Consider the following 26007-nt stretch of genomic DNA (forward strand, 5'->3'; position numbering starts at 1 on the left):
ACAGCCGGGGTACCGGCTGTTGGTGCAGCGTGATTGGTCAACCCCACGTGACTCCCATGCGTCTCACAAAACGTGCGACCCGATTGGTCTATCTGTCACAAGCCCTCTCAGACAGCTGGACTTCTCGTATTCGTGACGACGCTGAATTGAAGAAGCCTAAAAAGGTCTTTAAACTCTACTGCTATCATGATCAACTGGAAGGTATGTGGATATAACGACGCAAACACGTATTGTTTTTAGTATATAGTGAACGATTTGATTGAAAGTGACACGCAATGTCTCTTTTGGTGTCTTTAGCTGTAGCTTTAAGCGCTAGCCTGCGTTTATAAGGATGTTGCGCTCCACTTGCACATTCGACTTGTGTTAGTTAACGCGTAGATTTTACCAAACTGTTTCATATTTGCGATAAACTATTTGTTCTGATGTTGTCTGAGTATGGTATGATTGTCAGGAGTCGCATTTGCAAGGAAAATAAACAATCACCATGAATTATAATGATTAGTTAGCCATTTCTGTCGGACCATCAATGGGCCATAACAATCTGTACTTCCGGCCATGGAAAGCAGCGGATTATGAATTAATCATAATAATGTAATAGTTATTACTAGTTTGGCTCTAGTCAGTCATTGAGTTGGTGTGTTTTAGTGATTGACGGTAACGCAACCAAATATCATGTTCCTGCAGCTGTCCTCTCACTCTGTCACACACGTGCACACACGTGCACACTCGTACACTATGTCACACACACACACACACACACACACATTCTGACACACTCCTACACTGTCTCACACACACACTCTTACACTAAGGCACACACACGAACTCTGTCTCTCACACAAACACCCACACACACTCGTACACTATGTCTCTCACCCACACACACACACACTCGTACACTATGTCACACTGGTACACTATGTCCCAAACACATACACACTGTCACACAGACACAAACACACACTCGTACAGTATGTCACACACGCACTCGTACACTATGACACACTCGTACACTGACACACACACACACACACACACTCGTACACTGACAAACACACACAGTGTCTAAATTAGCCTCCCCATTCCTGGACCCCATTGATGCGGACACACGGCTGTCATAGGCTCTGCTGGTCCTCATGGACAAGGTGGGGGGGAGAGACAACCTTAACCCCCCCCCCCCCCCCTAGAAGTTTCTCTTCCTTGTGGACTCGGGTCTATTTATAGATGTGACGGTAAGGGGCCGAGGTTGGGAGAAGGTTCCAGAAAGGATTATGTCTGGCTAGGTTTGGGGTGGATGGACAAACACACACAGGGCACAAGAGTGCGACCTAATTTCTTAAGCTGCGAGTTAAAATTGAAATGAGGTCGCTCCGGTGCTACTTGCAGGAGGACGATTGAAAAAATAAATAAATAAATCGGTTTTTTTTTTTTTCTTTCTCTCCCCGCGGTTGTGGTTGATAAAATCTTACTTTCTGGCTCATTCCTAAGAGTCCACTACTCTCTCTCGCTCCCTGTCTCTGCCTGCCTGTCTGTCTGCACCTTTTACAGTCTATGGTCTGCACACTACACGTGCAGTCTTGCTGCGCACGCAGCACGCACAAAAAAAGTAAACAAAGCAGATACAATATGAAGCGGTCGATAGTCTATTTTAAGAAAAAAAATGTGCCAGAGGAAGCAAATTATGCTGTTGTTTAGTGGTGCAACGGTTCACGGGTTTCCCGTGATCCGTACGGATCAACCCTTGCGGTTCGGGACGCAAGTGATCCGCGGATCGACTGAAATCACACTTTTTTTTTTTTAATTGTGTTACCAACAATTTGCCAAATAAAACACGACAAACTGTATTTCGCTAACATACTAGATGAAAAAAAAAGAAAAGAAGATGAGGATGTCTGCATTGTCTTGGGAGAGTGTAGTCTCTAAACTCTCCCCAGGCAATGCAGACATCCTGAATTTAAAGTTTTAAATCCAGAGTTAGGGATTATTTACTATCCATGTTAAAAAGAAGGAAGAATACCTCAGATTGCATTTTTTTTTAAATATTGACTATGCTTAAAGGAAGCAGGATTATTACCACATTTTTTACTTTATTTTGTTTTTACACATTTGAAGATTTTATTTAAAGTCACATTTGTCCCGTTATCTTTTTTGCTGTTGTTGATCCGAAAATGATCCGACCCGTGACTCAAAAACCGGGACACGATCCGAACCGTGAGTTTTGTGATCCATTGCACCCCTACTGTTGGTGGTGGTGGAGAAGGGTTAGCAGAGGAAGCGACAAGAATCTCAGATTCTTCTTCTGAAGACGACAGTGACAGGTTGGCGAAAAAGGATCTACACAATTCAAAGTTCAGTCATTACAATTACACAACGAAAGCCAAAAGCACAAGACGTGCAGGGACCGCTGCATCACACGAAGCTCCCAGCCCCTCCCCACCTCATTTAATTGGATAGATGAGAGCAATCGCTCTTCGGAGAATGAAGAAATAATCATCAAGTTTAACACCGCCTACAACATCACTAAAGAGGAACTCTCGTTCACAAAAAAAGAAAAATATGGTGCTACCTAATTTGTTTTGGTGCTACTAAATGACAAGCTAGGTGGCACCAGTGTTACCTGTGGAAAAAGTTAGTCTGGAGCCCTGAACACACACCTAGCCAAATGACACACACACCTTTCAAAATGACGCACACAAACTCAAACCTAGTTCAATGACGCACACCTAGCCAAATTACACACACCTGGCTCTGATGCGCGCGCACACACACTCGCACATAAATGCACACACACACACACCTGCATTTACAAAAGAAATGTACAACATTTACAAAATAAATTACAAGAAGTTAAGTTGCCATGGATTGTCATTCTGGGGATCCCTTCCCCAAAAATAATCATCATCCTCCTCCCCCTTCCTTTCCCTCTCCCCCCCAGGCCCTGGACAACGTGCCCCTCCTCTTCTACATCCTGGCGCTGAAGACCCTGGTGCTCTGCCTGGGCTTCGCTGCCGTCAAGATCTACCAGAGCAAGAAGGAGGAGAAGGCCCTGAAGCTCCAGCAGGAGGAACGGCGCAGGCTGGCCCAGAAGACCCAGGAGCTCATCGACAACAAGAAGGACGACTGAGGGAGGAAGCGGCACGTTAACGGTGGGTTACACTTTAAAGGGGTGATGATTTACCACCAGGTGTGAGTGCGATTGGCTGTTACACGCCCACTTTTGACGGCTTGCAACGACGTGTGCATATGAAAGGGTAATACCGCGTTTCCACTGCAGGGTGCGGTACAGTTAGTTTCGCAAAGCTGCGGTACCGATTGCGTTTCCACCGCCAAAAGTGGGCGTGAGCCGTACTCGTTTTGCCCCCTTTTTCCGTACTCCTCCGTTGGGGTACGGAAATCGAGACGAGACGCCTGAAAGGGTACCGGAAAATTCGAGCTACACACCCCCTCCGTTGATTGGTCGACAGAACCGTCACTTCCGGGCGACGTGGGGATAAAAACAAACAAACGGTAGCCTCGAGGTATTATTCTTTACAATGAACATGTCGCGTAAAACGCTTCCTTGGGCGAACAAGGAGGTGGAAACGTTCCTCTGCATTCTTGGGGAGGAAGACGTTGTTTACGATGTTTACGTAGCTGCTGCCGCGATCGACATCCGGCCTACCATAAAGGGTACTGTCGGCGGTGGAAACGCGTCCTCGGAACTGAGCTGGGCTATACCGCCCCCTCTCTCTCGGACTGAGGCGAACCGAACCGTACCCTGCAGTGGAAACTAGGGATGGGCCGATAGTCGATTCTATCGACTATCGACGATAGATGGATTCCATCGTCGATCGTCTCAAGTAGCCGATAAAAAGGCGATAATTATATTTTAATTATATTTTTTTATTTATTTTTTTATTTTTTTTTTAAAAGTGCTGTGGTAGCTATTTTTTCAACTTAAAAAGCACCGCAAATTGTAATTGAAATGAACTGGCACCGGTGGAAAACATACTATGTAGCGCTGACCTGCCGTATTCACTCACTGCTGCGAGAGGAGAGGGGCTCGAAACTTACCGGTCTGCTCGCACGGCGAAATGACATCACACCCCGCTGCACCATTTCCGGGTCACAGCTGTGGTACATGAGCTGTGTTCGAAATCGTTCCCTATTCACTCACTCACTATTCCCTATAGTGTTCATGATATAGTGCACTACATAGGGAACGAACAAACGAGAATTCGGACACTACGCTGAACATTTCTAAACGTCATTTGCGTCAGTAAATGCGCCGGGTATTTGTGTGACGCAGACAGATGCGCCCAGATTGTGTAAACAAACCGGGCACTCTAGAGGAAAGCTGGAGGTTGTATTGATGTTGAATGTTACATTTCCTTGAACAAGGTTTTCCTTATTAATTTTGAATGTTTCATTTTCTTGTTAAATCACAAATAAATTGTTGATATTTCTAAACGAAAGCCGGAGACTCCATCATTAAATGTAGTCGTTTTCGCCGCTTGCGGTTATTGAGCTTCTTCTTCTCCTCCGGAAAAACACGACTGCATTGCATTGTGGTATATGGGAGTAACGCGTAGGGAACATCATATGTGCACTCACATTTTGGGTATTTTAAGTGCATATAGGGCATGAAATTAACCAGTGAGAATTCGAACACTACAAAATAGCGAGCACCCTATATAGTGCACTATATCCGTGATAGGGAACGATTTCGAACACGCTACGAGCTGTGCGTCATCAGCGTGTGTAATCATGACGGCGCCGCCGGCGCCGACGCATCGAAACTTAAATCAGCGGAGGCTCACGCTGGTCCAAGGGGAAGACCAACGTATTCGTTTTTAAGTAAAAATTTGAAAAATAAAAACGGGATTTTTTTCAAAGTGATAAATTATTATAAATAATTAATATTATAAAGATGCCCCCCCCGATAGTATCGACTATCGGCGATCGCTAGGGGGCGCTATCGGACGATGGAAGCTTGTAGACGATTGCCCAACCCTAGTGGAAACGCGGCATTAATGTGTGTGTAAGGGTGACATTGTGTGCGAGCCAGTATACTGTGTGTGTGTGTTTGTGCGACATTGTGTGTGTCTTACATCGTCTGCGAGTGTGTGAAAGAGTGCATGTGTGTGTCTGTGACATAATGCATCTGTGCAGAGTGCGCATGTGTGTGTATGACAGTGACACACCTGGTGGCGTAATAGGACCCCTTTAATGTCTTCACCGTCTTCTTGTGTCACTCAGGAGCCACTCTTGGGGGCTGGAGCCGTTAACAGTGGCACCCGCCTAGGATCCATACTCCAGCGATCCGCTGCAGACCTGAGATCAAGCCCAAGTCTTTCGACGGATGTGGATCAGTTAGCTTTCTTCTGGATTGTTCTAGAACCAGTCGAGGAACGTTTCGACATTTCGTCACCACTTTAAGAAGGACCAAAAAACTTTATTTTGGGCCTTTCTTAAAGTTCGACATCAACCGCTTAACAGCGGTTTTTCGCGATGAATGCATTTTTGTGAAGTATGGCATTTACGGTTTTAAAAACGATTTAAAAAAAAAAATAAAAATGTCTGAATGTATGCTGTTCTTTAAGTTCGACATTAACCACTTTAAGAACGATCGGAGAACGGTTTTGTCGTGATGTCTGCCTTCCTTAAAGTTGCGTCTGGAATGGGAAACGTTTTATAAAAAGGGATCATTTTATCTTGCATGCATGTGTGCGTTCTCTGGAAACAGCAGTGCATCGATTTCCTGTTGCTGGTTTTGATACTGTAAATACTTATTTTGTGAGAATAGGATTATAAGCTTTCAAAATGTGTGTTGTACTGGTTGATTACTTTTTTCTTAGGTTTGCTACAAACATAACCCAGTATGCATGTGCAGAATTTTGTATTTTGCATATTGTTGCATCAATAACTTCACCTCTAAAATGTTTGTCATCTTCACTGTGGGTTTAGACCCTAAACTGTTGCCAAGTGTTCTCCCATTTGTAAATAAAAAAACTAGTTTAGTAAATGGTTGTCGTTTACTTTCTTTGTATACATGTCGGGTAAGCAATTCAAATAAACAGTAAAACATTGTGTGTACAAGATGCAGTGAATGCAGAATATATGGAAGGCAAAGATAGCTTAACAATGTAAAATATTTTGAATTGCTGGATCTATTCCCTGTAAACTTTTGCATACTTAGATCTTTACTTCAGAGAGCACAGCTTCAATATTTTGACATGCAATATAGAATGTAACGACCCAAAGCAGGCAAAAACACACGCGCACAAACATAAACCTAGCTCAATGACTGACACATACTTGGCAAATAATCTGACCTTTTTCTTTAAAATGATAAACGACAATTAGAACCAGAACACAAGGACTATTCACCACGGCAACGAGACAAACCACAGCCACACGTACAGTCGAGTTTGATAAGTCAAGTATTTATTCAATGAAAAAATCCGAAAAACAAATCAGTTTAAATAACAGCTGTGCTGAAGGTAAATGAACCGATCCAACCTGATGTGTGTGTGTGTGGGGGGGGGGGGGGGGTCTTTCACACTGTCACATGCTTTTTCACAGTACCATCCCGGGGTGGGTTTGGGGGCTGAAAACTTCTGATGCCCCAGTGTTCTAACAGTGAAATCGCTTCCAGACACAATAATGTCCACCCCCTCTTCCAACCATGAACACAGTGGTGGTCGAACCGTAAAATATTCAATTTTCCCCCCACCCCAAGTCAAAACAAAAGTAAGTAGAACTTAAACAGCCAAAGTCGTATTTCTTTTGCGTTTAGCTCGATGAAGTCTTTGTGCCCGTAGCTTTTTTTTAAAGGTGACATACTATAACACAAAGTGTGAGTGAGATTAGCCGTTACAAGCCGTTTAAAAAAATCGCTTGATAGATCAGTATAAGCCTCATAGACTGTATGAGCAGTGGACTGTAGCAAATATTGCTTATCTATCCGTCATACATCTAGTTGGACACGCCGACACTTGATTTCAGAAGAGGCCGATTTTTCAAATGGCTTGTAACGGCTAATCACACACAACAGTGGAATACAAACAACACCGTTTCATAAATAAGTATTTTATTACGGGCGGCGTTTAGTAAATGTAGCACTCTGTAACAAAAGTAATCTACATTCAAATCGTTAGCAAATTGTTTATTTTTTCCACTTTATACAATCGTGCTAATTTGTTTTATTTTGGCGGGAGGAGGACAGGGGATGGAAAATTTAACATAGCATAACATCACAAGCGCACGGACACACACGATGCGTGCAAACACACACACACACACACACACACACACACACACACACACACACACACACAGTGCAAGTTTCCCTCCTTACAGTGGTCTTGTACAAATGGTTATTAGAAATACACTTTTACATACATGACTTTTGTGTTTATGACGAGAAACAAACTTCCAGCAAATTCGGAATCGGAATTCAGAGATTTTACAGATTTAAACTCAGTCCTCGCCAGCATTTCCATTTTTATGTCTGAACACAGTGCCTTTAAATGTGGTCAATACGCCACAACTGTGGTCGCTTGCTCAAAACGTAAGCCCAAGAATAAGCCGAAAAAGGGTTAGCCCTAGTTTTATAGATTAACCTACAACACAACATAGAAAGTATCCTTTAAAATCGTTACGTTTATCTATCGTACAAGGGGGTTTGATGTGAAACAAACAAAATGCCCCCCCGCGGGTATATATCGTAGCACTAGTTAACAGAAAAAATGTAGCAAACATATTAGAAATGGTATGAAATCCGACACAAAAACAATTAAGTTTGTGATATTTCTCTGGTCGTCTAAAGTGTCAACAAAACCAACCAGAGATATTATTAAAACATAAAAATAACAAAAACCTTCTGATCAAACCTGCCTCCTAAATAAGCAAAGTTCGGAACAGTGTCCGAACACCGAACTTATCCCCAGTCAGGAAAAACCAATAGTCTAAAAACGGACGTCAAGAACTTCAAAACAGACTCTTCGCCCTGTTACCGTCTGTCAGACTTTGGTGTCACCTGATGTCCATTCAACAAGGGGGGGGGGTGTCAATGAGGGATCAGAAACGCAAACATGAATGGACTTTATGGTTAAACTACGTTCACCTCCTCTCTCTGATCTCTACAGTCCGTCCCCCCGTTTTCGCGTTGAAATGCACATTTGTCTTACAGGTCCGTCGTCGCTCATCTCCAAGTTAACTCCGGAGCGAGCTTTCCAATACTTTTTCCGAAGTTTTTCCTCCGATCTTCATTTTTTTCTGATTTTTGTTACGCGGCTCTTGACCTGTTGAACCTCGAACCCGAACTAATTGTTTAAAAGCTGACCGTTTCGGTCGGACACGGGGGAGCCCCTCCCCCTCCCCCCCGGCGCGAGGGGAGGGTGAAAGCACCCGCTCACTGCTTGACTCCGCCCACAAAGTCGGGCCGCCGCGTCTGGATAATCTTGGGCCGGGGGGGGCGGGGCTTGTCGTCATGGTCGCTGTCGTCGGGGCCCGAGCTGTCAGCGTGATCGTCCTCGCACACATGCACTACCACGCTTGGGGTGGTGGGCGTGGCCGTGTGGAGCTCGTACTTGTCACCTAGGAGAGTTAGGAGCAGGTTTACATTAAGTCACTTTAGAGAAGGGTTGAGCCGATTTAGATAAAGTCACTTTAGAAAAGGGTGGAGCAGGTTTACATTAAGTCACTCTAGAGAAGGGTGGAGCAGGTTTACATTAAGTCACTTTAGAGAGGGTGGGACAGGTTTACATTTAGTCACTTTAGAGAAGGGTGGAGCATGAGGCTGCTGGGTACCTAGCGTGAGGATGCTACGTACCTAGCGTGAGGATGCTAGGTACCTAGCGTGAGGGAGGATGCTAGGTACCTAGCGTGAGGATGCTTCCTAGCATGAGGATGCTAGGTTTCCTTTATTAGGGCCCCTATTGTTTCTGTAACGTTTTCTTTTTTCTCAAATTCTACAAAAAGTCAAAAAGTCAAACTGTAGCCTATACCGTAAGTCGAAAACTCTTGAAATGTTCAGGTATGGTTACCAATAACCCCCTCTACCCATGAATCCGAATTTGTGGTACTGCACCCAAAGGTGGCGCTATTGTATAAAATCATGAATTAGGCTTATTTCTCCGCACCAGATTGACCTGGACTCGAAATTCTTTCTGAATATTAATCTCTAGAATCAGACGTATTTATAAAACCCTGATTAGACTGACTAGACCAGGGATGGGCAACTTTCATGATAAAGAGGGCCACATTTTTTATCATAACCATCGGAGGGCCACATGACTGCACACTTCAACTAAACGTGAGCTGAGAGAAGCTACATAATTTTGAATTTGGTAGATGATTTCCTGTATTCTGGTGCATTTTGGCGATGGCCACTACCTAAAAAATCGTCCAGAATCATAACCTATGTACGGTATGTTAATTGAACCAACATACATTAATTTCATGTTTTCCATGCTCAAACAGCCACATGAATGGTCAGTATTTTTGTCAGTGCAAAGGGCTCACATACATAATCATTCAATGAAGTCAAAAAACTGGAAAACAGTGGCCCAACATTAAGTGCAACAACTCTATGAACTCAAACCCAACAAGCAGTTGTAGTAGTTGTAGTGGCGACTTAAGTGGATATCTTTAATGACTGATATCGCTTCTAAGCAAACTAGACGCATGGGTTTGCCTTTGAATTCTATGAATTCTTCTCATCTTTCTTGAACGAGTTTTCTGTAACTCGATCAATTATTATTATTATATATATATATATATATATATATATATATATATTTTTTTTTATTATGTGCGGGCTGAGTGGGCATGCGGGTCGCGGGCCGCATGCCCACCAGTTGCCCATCCCTGGACTAGACCAAGCCTGACAAAAAACATCGAACAGAATTTGTTTTACTTAGTTCCATTTGAGAAATATTGGCCAATAAAGTTGGAGCAGTTGGCCCATTTTTCTTATATGATCATTTTGTTATTGTATAAAAAAACATACGACTATTGTTAGGTGGATAACAATAACCCCCACTACTAATAAACCCTAATTGTGGGACTGCATCCAAAGGTGGCGCTATTTAAAAAAAATATGAACTAGCCTTATATCTCCTTACGAGATAGACCTGGGCTCAAAATTCTTTCATCATATTAATCTATAAAATCAGATGCATCTTTTTCACCCTGGTCTACTGCTCTAAAAATGTTTACTTTTCCCACAATTTCATAGAAAAGCCAAACGTCCACAGTCTCAACCTATTTTGCCTATATGACCATTTTGTTATTGTATAACTACCATACGGCTATCATTAGGTGGATACCATTAACAGTGCAAATTTTCAGTTCTGTACTACTTTAAGAAAGCCCTTAATTCTCTTGTGAAATGTGTGCTTGGAGTTTTCTTGATGTGTGCTTAACAATCAACATTTTCACGATGTGAATGCGACCTCATGCAGTTCAGGAATGTCAGTGGCTCAACGGGTAAATGCCGTGATTCTTTAGTTTAAATCCTGATTAGAGCATTATGAACAAGCTGAACATGACATTCTGTCATTGCCACTCATTTAAGAAACACAACATTGAACAGCACCTGAAATTCATCAGGCAATCAATATTCCGGTTCATTAGTTTCCCAGAATTGGACTACCAAGACACAGTATGGCATTAAGGGGAACTTCTTCATTAACCATTTTTCCTTCATAATTAACTAAAGATTTTTCATGCATATGCTTTGAAGAAAGCCCTTAGTTCACTTGAGAAATGTGTGCTTGGAGTATTCTGGATGTTGCGTGCTTATCATCGACATTTTGACCATGTGAATGAGGCTGCAGTTCAGGTTTATAAGTAGAACATCTTTCCTTAAATATGACAATTATATGTTATATTTTTTTAATTTTGCTCGGACCCCGTTAATCACCGCTTGTGGTGATATTTATTAATTATTATTATTATTATTATTAGGTGAGTGCTGTATGTAGGGATCAACTATAGATCTTCTTAAAGGGGTTGTTCGGAATTTTGGACATAGGGCCTGATTCCGAAGTGAGCATTGGTATTCTATATCACTGGAGACAGTTTAACACATTTCATTCAGTCCTTCTAGTTGCAGAGTTCGCTCGTGCTAGGCTAGCGCACGTCAACGGGCAATGCTAGCCTGCTATTAAAAACAGTCTTACCCACTCCACAGTACACCCGAGGTAAATCAATTATAACGCCAGACTATAGATTTAAATGTCTGTGTTGATAGAATAATGTTAGAAATAAAACTAACTTGCATCGCATGAATCATCGAGGGACTACTTTCTCAGCAGAAGCGGAATTCTACTATGCGCTGGTTAGGTTTGTAACCGAATCACGACAGAAGAACGTAAACAGAGAAGCGTGGGACAGATGCGCAATTGAACGACTAGGCAACATGATGGTTCAGTGTGCTTTTAGAAATTGTAGAAATAAACGGTACAGATGGGCACCACAAAGTTTCCACCAATTTCCAGTGCGAGATCCAGAAAGGACTCAACTGTGGCTTGTTGCTGCTGGCTTTGACATCAAAACACCGGCTCGTACATGTACGGTTGGTTGGATACAACAAATTCCTCATAATCGTCTTCAAAAGCAGATGCATCGCTAACAGATGCATAAGATAACTTGGCCATATCTTGTTAATTTAATACGCTTGTAGAATTCCTTCGTTCACTGTACTCTGCGTTTGTAGCAATGACAGCGGCAGGTAACCTAGGTATCAGTCCGCCGCTGCCGTAGCCTACGTACAGGAATATAAACACTGCTGCTGAGACCCCGCAATTCCCTCAAAATGCAATGCAATGCAAGGTTGGTTTTATTTCTAACATTATTCTATAAACAGACATTTAGATTTATAGTCTGTTATAATTGATTTACCTCGGGTGTACTGTGGAGTGGGTAAGACTGTTTTTAATAGCAGGCTAGCATTGCCCGTTGACTTGCGCTAGCCTAGCACGAGCGAACTCTGCAACTAGAAGGACTGAATGAAATGTGTTGAAAACTGTCTCCAGTGATATAGAATACCAATGCTCACTTCGGAATCAGGCCCTATGTCCAAAATTCCGAACTACCCCTTTAAGTTTCTTTCGTTCTTTCTTTCTTTCTTTCTTTCCTTCTTTCTTTTTTTTTTTTCTTATTCTTTGCAAACTTCGGGACCTATCTCCTTCCTAATTTTTCACCTATAGACTCTATTCCAATTCTAAAATCTTTTCAGATTTTTAAAATATTTTATACTTTATAAGATATTCTATTTTTATTTTCTTTTACAGTGGAAGTCAATGGAAGGACAGCGGAGCCGTCCGCCCATTCTGACACTTTTGTCAAACAAAGGTTTGACAAATCAACACACTTGTATCTTCAATAATCTGGAAACAGAATTTCGATTCCCTTTATACTTATATATATATATACTTTTTTTAAGTTCAGTGTTGGCTTGTTTTCAGTTGGTCTCATTGATTTACGCTAAGGTGAAAGCGCAAGGACGCGCTCTAAGCTTGTGTTGCCAGATTGGGCAGTGTTGCCAGATTGGACATTGGACATCTCGATCAATAGGACTACTTTTTACGATGTTCAGGCAGCGTTGCCAGATTGGGTGATTTTTACTGCCCAATTGGACTAGTTTTAATAATGTTAGGCTGGGAAAATGAGCATCAGGCGAGTACATACAATTCTGGCTGGTATAAAAAAAATAATGGCGGGATTATTATAAGTCTTTCGAAACATCAATCAATACCATACCTTTAATAAGGCATATCGTTTGTGCAGCTATTACCACTATAACTTCAGCTACTACTACTACTTCAGTGACGACTACTACTACTACTTCCACTTTAGCTACTACTACTACTACCAGTCCATTACTACTATTACAACTACTACTACAGCTAGTACAACTACTACTACTATCTTCCAGGTTTGACAGTATTACAGTTAGTAATAGTAGCTTCCAGCTTTTGTAACAATGTATGTCAGCACTTTGCTTCTTCAGGTAATGTAATTCAGCGTCAGTCAGTTTTCGACTTCCGCTTCCAGGTGCACTGTGCACTGCAATACATTTGAACTTTCAGATTCTTCAGTTCAATTAATTTTACATTTCTGCATTTTTAGCAATGATTTGCTCTTTTCATTCAGCTGTCACTTTATTTGTTTACAACTATTTTAATTTTTTCTTGAATGCTGTGCATGTTTACATTGTTTACTCCATTTAGACTTTTGAACTTTTGTTCAAATCCCTTCACTTGATTTAAGCCATTTAACATTTCTTTATGTCTTAAACTATGCTTCTTTATTCAAACATATCTTCGACCTCACTTTGCCCTACAGCACTAACAACATTTTCTGCAGGAAATGCATGTTCTTGTTATATATTATAATTATTATTATTGAGTGTGTTAGCCTTGTGTTAGCCCGCGATGGTTGCGCTGCCTACCGGGGCCCAGCTTGGCGATGGCGCAGAGCAGGTCGTAGTTGACCACAGGCCGGGCGTCTGGGGACTGCTCCCAGCCCACGGGGGGCGAGGCCGGCGGGGAAATCAGGAACTGCTTGTCCGGCTTGGGGGGCTCCAGGTGGGGGCCGCCGATGTGGACCGACTGTGGGCGGGGGGGGAGAGGGGATTAGCATGGTAACGAAATGAACAGAATTGCTTCATAGGTTTAGGGGGTTAGCTTTCGTGCAAAAAAAAAAATAATTGCCCAATAATTGAAATCACGGTCAAAATTATATTAATTGCACAGCCCTCCTCCCCACACACATGCACACAGGCTCTGTCCCCTTCGGCAGCCCATTTACGGCCCGTGTCCCATGGCTTGAGCACCACTGTTATAGTGAATGGAACACACACGCACGCACGCACGCACACACACACACACACACACACACACACACACACACACACACACACACACACACACACACACACACACACACACACACACACACACACACACACACACACACACACACACACACACACACACACTCTCTCTCTCACCTGGGCGAAGTACAGCCTCATCTCGCGGCCGTTAAGGTCGGTCTTGTGGAGGCGGAGCCTAGCCTCGGCCGCGGCGAGAGCGTCCTGGAAGCTGATCCGGACCCTCCGGAATGACCGGAAGTACTGGAACTGGACCTGGGGGTCGAAGGAGCGGAAGAGCCCCTCAAAACGGGCCTGGGGGCGGGGGGGAAAAGAGGTGGGGGAGAGGGAGAGAGAGGGAAGGAAGGAGAGGGGAGGAGAGTGAAGGAAGGAGACAAGGGAGAGATTGGGAGATTGTTAATAAAGTTAATAAAAAACGACAGAAGATGATTTCATTGAGCGAGGAGGAGGACTGTGCTCTGATCGTGTCACTGAAACGGCAATAAAATAAAACGTGCAATAGAAAATGGGTGAATGTATGTATGAGTGGGTGAATGTCTGTGTCAATGTGTGTAAAATGTGCATTTCTGCAATTTAGAAGACAAAAGTTTTTTTTGCTTCTGTATTTCAGTCTTATTTACAAGCGCGGGCTCTCTCTCTCTCTCTCTTTCTCCTGATTGGACTCTGGGGCTGGTGAGGCTGCACACCTGTTGCTCGTTGACCAATCACCTTTCTTCTCTTACATTTTACATTCAGGGCGTTTAGCAAACGCTTTTACCCAGAGCGACTCACAACTGCTCATGCACACATTCACCCACCGACGGCGGAGTCGACCACTCAGGAGCAGTCAGGGTGAGGCTACTCGCTCAGGGACACCTCGACGGCCAGCTAGGAGGAGCCGGGGATCCAACTAACTAACAAATTTTCAGGTCACCAGTCTACCCGCTGTACCTCCTGAACAACTGTCGGCCCTCATTTCTTGATCAAATATCAAACGGGCGGAATCAAACAATGTTCCAGGAAACTGAAAGGTCTCGTTCTCCCTGGGTGTCTAAAAATAACCACGGCCCCCATCTCACAGATATGACCGCCAAGAAAGATTCGACCTTGGAGCGGATCTGAATAAAGATTCACACTGTGACCACACACAGACTATATGCATCCCAACAATCTATAATCTGGGGGGAGGGGTGTGTGTGTGTGTACGTGTGTGCGTACGTGTGTGTACGGGTGTGTGTGTGTGTGTGTGTGTGTGTGTGTGTGTGTGTGTGTGTGTGACTTGCGTCAGAGAGGGAGCGAAATTGTCTCCCTTATGAAATGATGAAGTACCAGCTAAGACGCTAATTATACACACATTAGACACACACACACACCTAGAATAAATTGAAAACGTCCACTTCCATCAACCTGCGGTAACTACGGCAACCTGGCCCCTGGTCTCAATCAGCCCTCACAGACAGACAGAGAGGGGCTGGGGGGGACGGATACCGTCAGAGACACACACACACACACACACACACACACACACACACACACACACACACACACACACACACACACACACACACACACACACACACACACACACACACACACACACACACACACACACAAAGGGAGAGACAGAGAGAGCGAGGCAGAGACAGACACAGAGTAGACAACAGCAGTCCCTGGAGGTCAGGAGGTCACTGTCATCCAACACCTGACCCAAGGAGGTCAAACTGATTCCTTTGAACTCCGACCTCAAGGGTGGGAGGATGAGCCCACTCCCTCCCCACCTTCAGTCCTCCCTTCCTCCCCCCTCCCGTACCACAACAGAGCATTAACGACCAATAACGTCGCTCCACCAGAAACATCATCTCTCAATGAATACTGAACCGTACGGATGACGAAGGCTGCACGCACACACAGCCTAACACACAGCCTGACACACACACACTGACTGACACAGCGATTGCTCGATACATTTTTGCGGCGCTCCGAAGCACGTTCACTTGACGCCTGAGTCACCGCCGACCCAGAACACCGCACTGACTGAGACCAATGGAGAGGACCACATGCTCTCTCTCTCTCTCTCTCTCTCTCTCTCTCTCTCTCTCTCTCTCTCTCTCTCTCTCTCTCTCTCTCTCTCTCTCTCTCTCTCTCTCTCTCTCTCTCTCTCTCTCTCTCTCTCTCCTGTGCGTGGCTGTCTCTCTCCCTCTCCCTGGTCTAGGTCTCTCACCACCACCCCCCCCCCCCCCCCCTCTCTCTCCCTCTCTCACCTGGGCGTCGGGGCGGTCGAACAGCTCCGGGGGGGCGGTCGAGGCCACCAGGCAGTAGCGGCTGCATTTGGTTGTCTTGATGTGCATGGCGACGGCAGCTAGGGGCGGGGCTACAGCGTAGCTCCGCCTTCTGTGGCGGGGGGGGTGGTGGAGGAGGGGGAGGGGCCGCGGGGTCAGGGGTCGTCGGGGGGGGGGTGGGCGCCGTTGCCTTCCCCAGGGTGGCGGTGCGGGCCAGGAAATGGACGGTGCACAGACTTCCTGTATTGGCGAATGCGAAAGAGTCCGCCTCGTCCCCTCTCCTTCTTCTTCTTCTTCTGCTACTCCTCCTGCTTCTCCTTCGTCTCCTCTATATCCTCCTTCGTCTTCTCCTGTCTTAGTCTGTCTCGCCTGAAGCAGAGGATTCGGGGTCGTGGTGGGAATCGGGGAACTCGCAGCCCAACCTTCTGTCCACAAACGCTTCCTCTTTCAATTACTCAAGCTGTGGTTCACTCACCGATCTCTTTCCCCCAAAATGACACCAAAATGGAGAGACGTTTGCACGCGTGTGCGTGTGTCAGAGCCTGTAATCCTCTCCCTCTCTCTGTCTGTCTCTCGCCTGCTCTACAGCTGCTTATATGAGCGCGTGCCATCGGCTGACGCACGAGCCGCTTGCTGCGCTCCCATTGGCAGAGAGCTCTCCCCATTCAGTTTTCCTGAGCTTGGTGCTGGGGCTTGTTCGCCCCCAGCCAATCAGAGGGAAAAGGGGGCGGGACACACAAAACGACATCCAATAGGCTGGATCGTAGTCTCTCTCTCTCTCTCTGCTCCTGTTTGTGTCTGAGGGCGATCGACGGAGCAGGAAAATCAAGGGCAATGGCTTTATGGCCGCATATTTTCCACTCTGACTAACCGGCACAGTGTGTCATCGCACGCACGCACACACACACACACACACCCCCACACGTACGCGTGCACGCACACACACACACACACACACACACACACACACACACACACACACACACACACACACACACACACACACACACACACACACACACACACACACACACACACACACACACACAGAGACTGGTAGAGAAAGAGACACAGGGAGAAAGTTAGAGAAACAGAGAGAGAGACAAAGATCTGAGTGTCTCTTTGTTTCACAAGAAAGGAGAGACTGAGGAAGGAGAGAGGGGGGGGAGAGAGAGGGAATAAATAGTGACACACAGCCCTCATGGAAAGTATGCAGTCTGATAACAGCCTTTTATGAGGTATTAATAGCAGAGGGCTGTTTGTGAGCTCTCCCCCCTCCCTGTGTGTGTGTGTGTGTGTGTGTGTGATTGTGTGTGTGTTCATAATTATTAATTATATTTATGTGTGTGTGCGCTCCCCGTGTGTGTGTGGTCTCCCTGTGTATGTGTGTTCTCTCCCCCTGTGTGTGTGTGTGTGTTCTCCAAGTGTGTGTTCTCTCCCCGTGTATGTGTGTATGTGTGTGTGTGTGTGTTCTCTCCCCGTGTGTGTGTGTGTTTGTTTGTGTGTTCTCTCCCCGTGTATGTGTTCTCCCTGTGTGTGTCTCTCGCTCTCTCCTGCAATGCGTTAAACCCAGCGACCACAAACCACACCTGCGTCTGACCTACCACCGTGTGTGCATCTGCATATGTGTGCGTAATTGTGTTGCGCACACGGCAAAGGTCACAGTGGGCCCCGCGGGACCCTCACGTCTCTTGGGCCCCAGAGTTTCGTGATGATCGTCACTTGTCGTTGACGGCAACCGAGGATGCGATACGAGCGGCGAGGGTTCGGTGTCACACACACAAAAAAACACACACACACACACACACACACACACACACACACACACACACACACACACACACACACACACACACACACACACACACACACACACACACACACACACACACACACACACACACACACCCTGGTATCAGAGACCTGATATAAAGAAAACTAAGCTATAGTCATGATATAAAATACACATTATCTTATAGTCATAATATAGTCTTGATATAAAGCCCATTTTCTTATAGTCATGGTATAAAGCACATAATCCTAGTCATGATGTAAAGCAAATTATCATCTACTCATGATATAAGATGCATATCAACTTATAGTCCTGATATTTACCTTCAGACTCTTTTATCCAAAGAGACATAAAATAAGTTATTTTGTCAGAAGAAAGAGAAACAACAATATATCTCTGTCGGTACAGTAATGCTGTAATCCATTTGGATGGTACGCCGGCACGTGCAAGTTGTAAGTTGCAAATCTCCCATCTATCTTGCGGCATTTCACTGAGGCCCGCACGCCCCCTTTTGGTCATAGTATCGCGTCGCTTTGGAAAGTAGAGCGAGTTCAGTGAGGCCGAACGTACTAGTCGTAAAAAAAAAAAAAGGCTGCGCCCATAGAGATTTGTATTTGTCTCATGTTGGTCATTTGAATGTAGATTTAAATGCTTTTACACACTTAATTACATTGGTACTTTGTGCCGGTCACCAATTTATGCATTGCACGGTCTTGCTGTGCTTGCAATACAATGTCAATTTGTGTTGTTTGTTTTCGAGCTGGTTTGCTAAAGAGACTCATGTAGCTAACAATAACAATGACTAGCCAATGAGAAACGGGAAATATACTACGACAAAAAGGGGACGTGCGTCCGCAAATGTCGCAAGAAAGCTGGGGGATTTGCAACTTAAGACTTGTACGTACCAACGTACCATCCAAATGGATTACAGCATAAGGTTCATAGAACCAAGAGGCAAGCAATTACTATCACTAAGTTCACCATTTTCCCTCCAAGGTCCCGTATAGAACACAGATAGCTAGGATGAGACACTACATGAGGATATCAGTGGGGTATACTGTGGGGTATACCTCGCTGAACATACCCAGGATTTCTTGGGTAAGCCTTGATCGCCAGAGACGCAACTCACGATCAGAGTTAAATGGTACTAGGAAACTCACTTAGGATTCGATTAGTCGAGCCAGGTTTTCCGTTTTAGGTTCAATGCGTGTTCCCGTGAAAGGGGCGTTTATCGCATCATTTTACTCACCTTTACAAACTGGATAGATCAAGAGCAGTCTATTTCACTCAAGAGGAAAATATAGTCATAATGAACTCCTATGAGGATTTCAAAAATCAGATAACAGCTAGAGACAACACAGTTGCACATAATAAGGCTAGCAATTTTGTCCGTGTTTTGGGCGTGACAAAATTGCAGCAGTAACCAATGAAAGTCGCCGGCAGGGGGTGCATTTTTCAAACTACACTGGGACCATCCAAGCAGACCATTAAAATACATTGAAGGACACTTGCGGCATGTTGCAATAATGCAATAATTGTTGCAATAAAATAATGCAATAATTTGGGGGGAATTCAGTTGAACTAAGTAATTTAATTTGACATAATGTAAGATACCCAACTCTGTCATGTAGAATACCCTCTTGTCTACTTTCAAGACTCCAGAAAGTAAGAGTTTGCTTGGATGGCCCCAGTGTAGGGATTTGAATAGCTCCAATTTTTCATGGTCGAATAATCGGTGGGTGGTATGAACGAATAATCGATTATTTAATGTCTGGCGACATTCACAAAGGCAGCCATGGATCATCGGCAAGAAATCACTTAATATCTTAATAAACGCAAAAAAACAACTACCTACTAAGTAGTTCCAGTCAAATTGTCTGTTCAGCCCTCAAAACGAGAGCTGGTAAATTGTGAAAAATGCATTGAACTGTAATCCGAAAAAGCGGTTATATACTATAGTCTAGGGCTGCAGCTATCGAATATTTTAGTAATAGATTATTCTACCGATTATTCCATCGATTAATCGAGTAATCGGATAAAACATACATTGCTCAATTGAAAAGTAATTATAAATAAACATGAGAAAATAACACGTCAATTAATAATGAACAACCAATTTGTTTCCTTTTTTGAAAAATCAACATTTTTATTTAAAAAATGCATGGAGTAGCAAACCATATTTTCTACCAAAAGTACCAATTTAGTTACTTTCCCATTGTTTATTATTCTGTACTTGTACCGGGTCGGCGGTCTGCCGAGTAGAATGGGTGTTTTCTGTTGAGATGCTGCAGCATGGAAGTCGTGCTGCTGTGGTACGCCAGCTCGGTCTTGCAGTGGGGACACACCACGGTCTTCTCATTAATGTTCAACGTGAAATGATCCCAAACCTTGGACATTCGCTGTTGCTTTCTCCTGCCCGTTTGGCTCTCCTCACTATTTTCGCTCATGTCTTCCATTTTAGCAAGTGCTAATGTTAGCCCCTAAACAAGTCAAAACATGTCGCGTCTGTCCGTTCTGTGGGTGGCGTATGCGCCGGTTGTGTCACACTAAAAATGGTCCGTGCGGAAAACTGACCTCAGCTGTAAAATTAAATAAACGATGAATCGAGGCAAGAAAAATTCATCGATCCTTTTTTGTAATCGAATTATTCGAATCAATCGATGAATCGTTTCAGCTCTACTATAGTCCCTACAGTATCTGTGGTATAAAGGCTGAATCTGTCTATACTTTCAACATAAAAAGTATGTATATTTAATTTCAAATTCGTCCCAGCCTTTATACCACAGATACTATCTATAGCATATAACCGCGTTTTCTGATTACAGTAACAGTAAGCTGACAACATCACTAGTTAACACCGCAACTGCAAATTAACCACACGGAGATAACCATGGCAACCGGTCAAATCTTTTTCTCATGGCGATAATTCTGCACGCACATCCGCCGTGTTGATAAACAAATAATCCCCCTATAAATGAATGGTCTTCATTTATTTTCTATGGCAAGTGACCATGGTATAAGCGGGATAATGCCCGTAGACACCTGTCTAACATTAGTTCCGTCCGTTAATTCTTGTTTATTTGAATGGGAAAGAATGTTACCGGTCCAAATGTTAAAAATCGACTTTGACCCTCGGGAACGAATAATCGAATATTCTGACCCATCCCTATCCCAGTGTAGTTTGAAAAATGCACCCCCTGCCGGCGACTTTCATTGGTTAATGCTGCAATTTTGGCCCTTCCCACAGACACTCTGCTTAATACCCTATTTAGTGTTTACAATGGTAGAAAAAATATTGACGACATCAAATGTACTGTTACACATTTGAAACTTAAGAGTACACATGCAAAATAAATATCGAGGACTTCAAATTTACTGTAACACATTTGTGACTTTAGTCACAAATGTGTAACCGCATACAAAATCTGCAGGTACAGGTGCTAAAGATTTTTGCCACAATAATACCTTCATATTTCCCTAGCGAAAAATTTGCCTGATTCGCGTCTCTGCATTGACTTTGTATGGAATTGTCGCCCCTTTGCGTTTGGTGTGACACACAGTTACAATAAGTCCATTTGTCAGAAGAAAGAAACAACAATATATCGCTGTCGGTACAGGAAGGATGTTCATAGAACCAAGTGACAAGCACTAACAATCACGATAGTATCCTATAGTCATGATATAAAGCTCATTATTCTATTCTAACTCAGGAGGAGACGAGGGAGGAGGAGACTAGGGAAGAGGAGACTAGGGCCTAAAGCAGCCTGAGTGGCCAATAGCGATTAACTCAGGAGGAGACGAGGGAGGAGGAGACTAGGGAAGAGGAGACTAGGGCTTAAAGCAGCCGGAGTGGCCAATAGCGATTAACTCAGGAGGAGACGAGGGAGGAGGAGACTAGGGAAGAGGAGATTAGAGCCTAAAGCAGCCTAAGTGGCCAATAGCGATTAACTCAGGAGGAGACGAGGGAGGAGGAGACTAGGGAAGAGGAGACTAGGGCCTAAAGCAGCCTGAGTGGCCAATAGCGATTAACTCAGGAGGAGACGAGGGCCTAAAGCGGCCCGGGAACGCCACTAGTGATAAACTAAGGAGACGAGGGATGAGGAGACTAGGGAAGAGGTGACTAGGGATGGAGACTCGGAAAGGAGACTAGGGAAGGAGGAGACGAGGGAGGAGGAGACTAGGGAAGGAGACGAGGGAAGGAGGAGACGAGGGAAGAGGAGACTAGGGAGGAGGAGACTAGGGAAGAGGGGACTAGGGCCTAAAGCAGACCGGGAACGTCACTAGCAATTAACTAAAGAGACTAGGGAAGGAGACTAGGGAAGAGGAGACTAGGGCCTAAACCAGACCAGGAACACCACTAGCAATTAGCCGCCGCCCAAAACGTGAGAGGTGGCAGATCTTCAGTTGAATCCCTCTGTACCGACGCCACAACAAAGACTGAACCAAGATTAGATTTGTACACGACCTCACTTTGATACACTTCCGTCACACAGACCATCAAAACCCAAATCAAATCTGCCAGTGTGAGTGTGGCCAGTCTGGCCAGGCCGGGCCAATTTGGCCACTTGGGAGAGGTGTGCTGCTACGGTACGGGCCGCTACGGTACAGATGCTAATGAGCCGACACGCGCAGTCGCGCACACGCACGGCTACGCAACCTGAGCTGGATGACGTATAGTCCATGCGACGACCACGGACATAATAAAGGCGACAAGCCTTCTTTCCCATTAAACGGTAAACATATATCCAAATAAGCAACAGACTCAGCAAAGTGCGAACTGTGTTCTCTGTGTTGTTGTCCATTGTCCTCGAAAATCGTCGACGGAGAAATTTGACGTCATCGGCGCGTCGACGTCATCGGCGCGTCGACGTCATCGGCGCGTCGACGTCATCGACGCGTCGGCGTCATAGACGCGTCGGCGTCATAGACGCGTCGGCGTCATAGACGCGTCGGCGTCATAGACGCGTCGACGTCATCGACGCGTCGCTACAGCTCTACTGTAAGGCGACATCGAGAGTTTTGATAGGCGCCCTGGATTAAAATGTATTATTATTATTATTAGTGCTGCTACTAACAACCTTTTTTTCTGTCAATTAAGCTGAAGATAATTGATTGATAGATTAGTCCAGAACAGAGTTTCCCAACCAAATCTTTACACACAGTGTAGTGTGACTTTGTTCCCTGCCCCTAACAACCAATGTCCCATTTGTTCCAGCAGGCTGTTGAATAAACAGTACTCTTCTTGCAGTACTTCTCCGTTGGTGTACTGAGACCCCTGAAAGGGTGCCGGCAAGTTCGAGCTACACACGCCGTCCGTTGATTGGTCGATAGAATCGCACTTCCGTGCAACAGGGGGATAATAACAAACAAACACAGTAGGCTACCTGCGAGGTATTTTTGGACAACGGTGAAAGTTAAGCAACAAATTAAGTTCCCTCATGGGAAAAATAAAGTTCTTTGAAGTGTGTGTGGGAGGGAGGGGGGAAGGGGGAGATAGATTCAAAGATGGGACCAGCTGAAGGGGGGGGGGATACAGCAGCAGTCCTCACTTTTAGCGTAACACACACACACACACACACACACACACACACACACACACACACACACACACACACACACACACACACACACACACACACACACACACACACACACACACACACACACACACACACACACACTGCAGGTGTCACTGCGGTGGGCGACCAAATGAGTAATGTTCCAGAGAAAAACACACAAGTTAGGGACTGTGCTGAGATGGAAACTGTCTGTGTGTGTCTCTTTATGCGTGTGTGTGTCTCTTGATGTGTGGATGCGTCTTTATGTGTGTGTGCTTCATGTGTGTTTGTCTTCATTTGTGTTCATAATAGTGTGTGTGTATCTTTATGTATGTGTATCTGTGTGTGTGTGTGTGTGTGTGTGTGTGTGTGTGTGTGTGTGTGTGTGTGTGTGTGTGTGTGTGTGTGTGTGTGTGTGTGTTCATAATAGTGTGTGTGTGTCTTTATATGTGTCTGTCTGTCTGTTGTGTGTGTGTGTCTTTATGTGTGTGTTGGCCAATGCGCTCATCTAAGTGTTGTTTGTGTGCGTTGAACATTACCGCGGGAGAATGTGTATCGTAGGTGCAAATCATCTCCATGGCCCACATCGTCCCTCAGCTGGTGTGTGTGCGTGTCCTCAGATTTGCATTTTTTCCACTGTCATGTTTTGGTTTCATCTTCCTATTTTTTTTCCCCATTACCTTACCCAGATAGCCCCACACACCCACACCCACACCCACACACACACACACACACACACACCTATGTGGGTTATTTTATATTAGGAGACGAAAGAGGAGAAGAGGGAATGGGATGGGTTTCACAAACACACACACACACACACACGTTCCTTAGCATTTCTGCTAACTATCCCCTTTTACGAAATACGGCCTTAATTCCCATGAATGGAAAAAAACAAACATGAATGGGATTTTGTGGAAGAAAAAAATCTGAAAAAACCCAAACTATCACGCGAGGAGGGGCCGCTAACGGTGTATTGAGAACGAGGTTGGGAATAATTCAGGGAAGTGTAATATTCCGACTCAAACGGATGAGAGTATGTCGGTTAACAGTGGGAATGGAAAAATATCGAAAAGAAATTTGCTGTGATTAGCCAATGGCGAGCAAACTGTACCAGCTTACTGGCGATGGCGACAGACAGACAGACAGACAGACAGATCTGAGTGTCTATTTTTCACAAGAAACGAGAAGAGATGGAAGAAAGGAAAGAGAAGGGGAGAGACACTGGCTGCATCCGAATACCTAGTACATACTATTTCTGTCTAGTGTCTACTACTTGACCATACTACACTTGACTGTGTAGTACGGTCTACAGACATGCGTAGAACGCCTCCGAACACCGCCGAAACTCCACCGGATGTTTGGAGATGCGTATCTCCCCCCAGATGGCGGCAAAATTTACCTGTTTTCCGTCTTGTTATCGTTGCTATTAAATAAAAAAATGTCTCTTTCTACGCGAATGTCTCTTGAAATGGATATCTCTGCTAGAAGGCGTCGTCGTCGGTCATCTCGTAGAGCGACTTACCGGCAGGTTATGTTGTATATATGTGGAAATTTGGTAAGTCATTTTTTTGGAATAATCATAATACATTTACAGTTATTTGTTACTCCGTGAAAAAGACGATTGAAGTTAATTTTTCCTTTTATTGAACACACACACACACACGAATAAAAAGCCGCTGTTGGTGGTGTCGGGTCAGCCATCTCTTCTTCGTTTGTTACCAGACTCCGGTTGCATTGTGGGATAGCGTAGTGTGGTCCGTGGTTCACTTTGGCGGTAGTATGCATTCGGAAATGACTTCCGTACTACAGAATGCATACTACAGTATTCGGACGCGCTAGATTTTTCGCATACTACAAAATGCATACTATATAGTATGCAAGTACGAGTATTCGGATGCAGCCACTGTGTTTAGTTTTGTGTGTGAGACTTTGTTTAGACAATTGCATTAACATACAGCGAGCGAGTGGGAGGGGGAGACGAGGGAAGGAGGCTAAGAGGAGACAAGGAGACAAGGAAGGACAATATGCATAATCACCCTTTCCAGGAGGGGACTTCGGCCGCTTGCGTTGGAGCCTTTAACCTTCAGGGTCAGCATGAGTCAGCACGTCTGCGGCTAATCGATAGCACGGCCGTGCTATCACACATGCTATCACATCGTTAGGGCCCAGTAGGTCAGGAACAGAGCTGTATAACCCCACAATTGCTTTACGAGGGAAACACTGCATCCTAAACCCGCCTATCAGAGGAGGCACTGACCTTAACGAAAAACAATTATCATTAACTAATACGATATGCGAAAATCAGACATGCTGGATTATCAACGATAGCATTATCTCGGTGTAAATATTGCCATGGCAAAATGGTGTGTGTGTGTGTGTGTGTGTGTGTGTGTGTGTGTCTCACTGTTTATATTATACTGTTTTGTCAGCGCTGCTATTTGTTGGTATTCACGAGGTCCTGCCCCTGTCAGCTGGAGATACTAGTAAATGGCCCCGCCCAACAAAAGTAGTGTG

General features: G+C 44.6%; 2 protein-coding genes across 3 annotated transcripts in view; one reads left to right on the forward strand and one right to left on the reverse strand.

The window, feature by feature from the left end:
- Positions 1-5556, forward strand: LOC130385546 (small integral membrane protein 11-like). The gene is made up of 3 exons (XM_056594073.1): positions 1-201; positions 2936-3146; positions 5239-5556. The coding sequence occupies exons 1-2, from the start codon at positions 187-189 to the stop codon at positions 3122-3124; spliced, it is 204 nt and encodes a 67-aa protein (XP_056450048.1). The 5' UTR covers positions 1-186; the 3' UTR covers positions 3125-3146; positions 5239-5556.
- LOC130385544 (calcipressin-1-like) overlaps positions 4991-26007 on the reverse strand; it is a 24813-nt gene continuing 3796 nt past the window's right edge. The window contains exons 1-4 of one of the 2 annotated variants that reach the window (XM_056594072.1): positions 16123-16925; positions 14003-14176; positions 13442-13601; positions 4991-8580 (exon numbers count right to left, since the gene is read on the reverse strand). In XM_056594072.1, the coding sequence (XP_056450047.1) occupies positions 8396-8580; positions 13442-13601; positions 14003-14176; positions 16123-16209 (606 nt within the window). In that variant the 5' untranslated portion in view covers positions 16210-16925 and the 3' untranslated portion in view covers positions 4991-8395. Of the gene's footprint in view, positions 8581-13441; positions 13602-14002; positions 14177-16122; positions 16926-26007 lie in introns of those variants that run through there. The other variant, XM_056594071.1, reaches the window with a different exon arrangement.

This window comes from Gadus chalcogrammus, chromosome 7 (genome assembly GCF_026213295.1).
Source record: "Gadus chalcogrammus isolate NIFS_2021 chromosome 7, NIFS_Gcha_1.0, whole genome shotgun sequence".
Lineage (NCBI taxonomy): Eukaryota > Metazoa > Chordata > Actinopteri > Gadiformes > Gadidae > Gadus > Gadus chalcogrammus.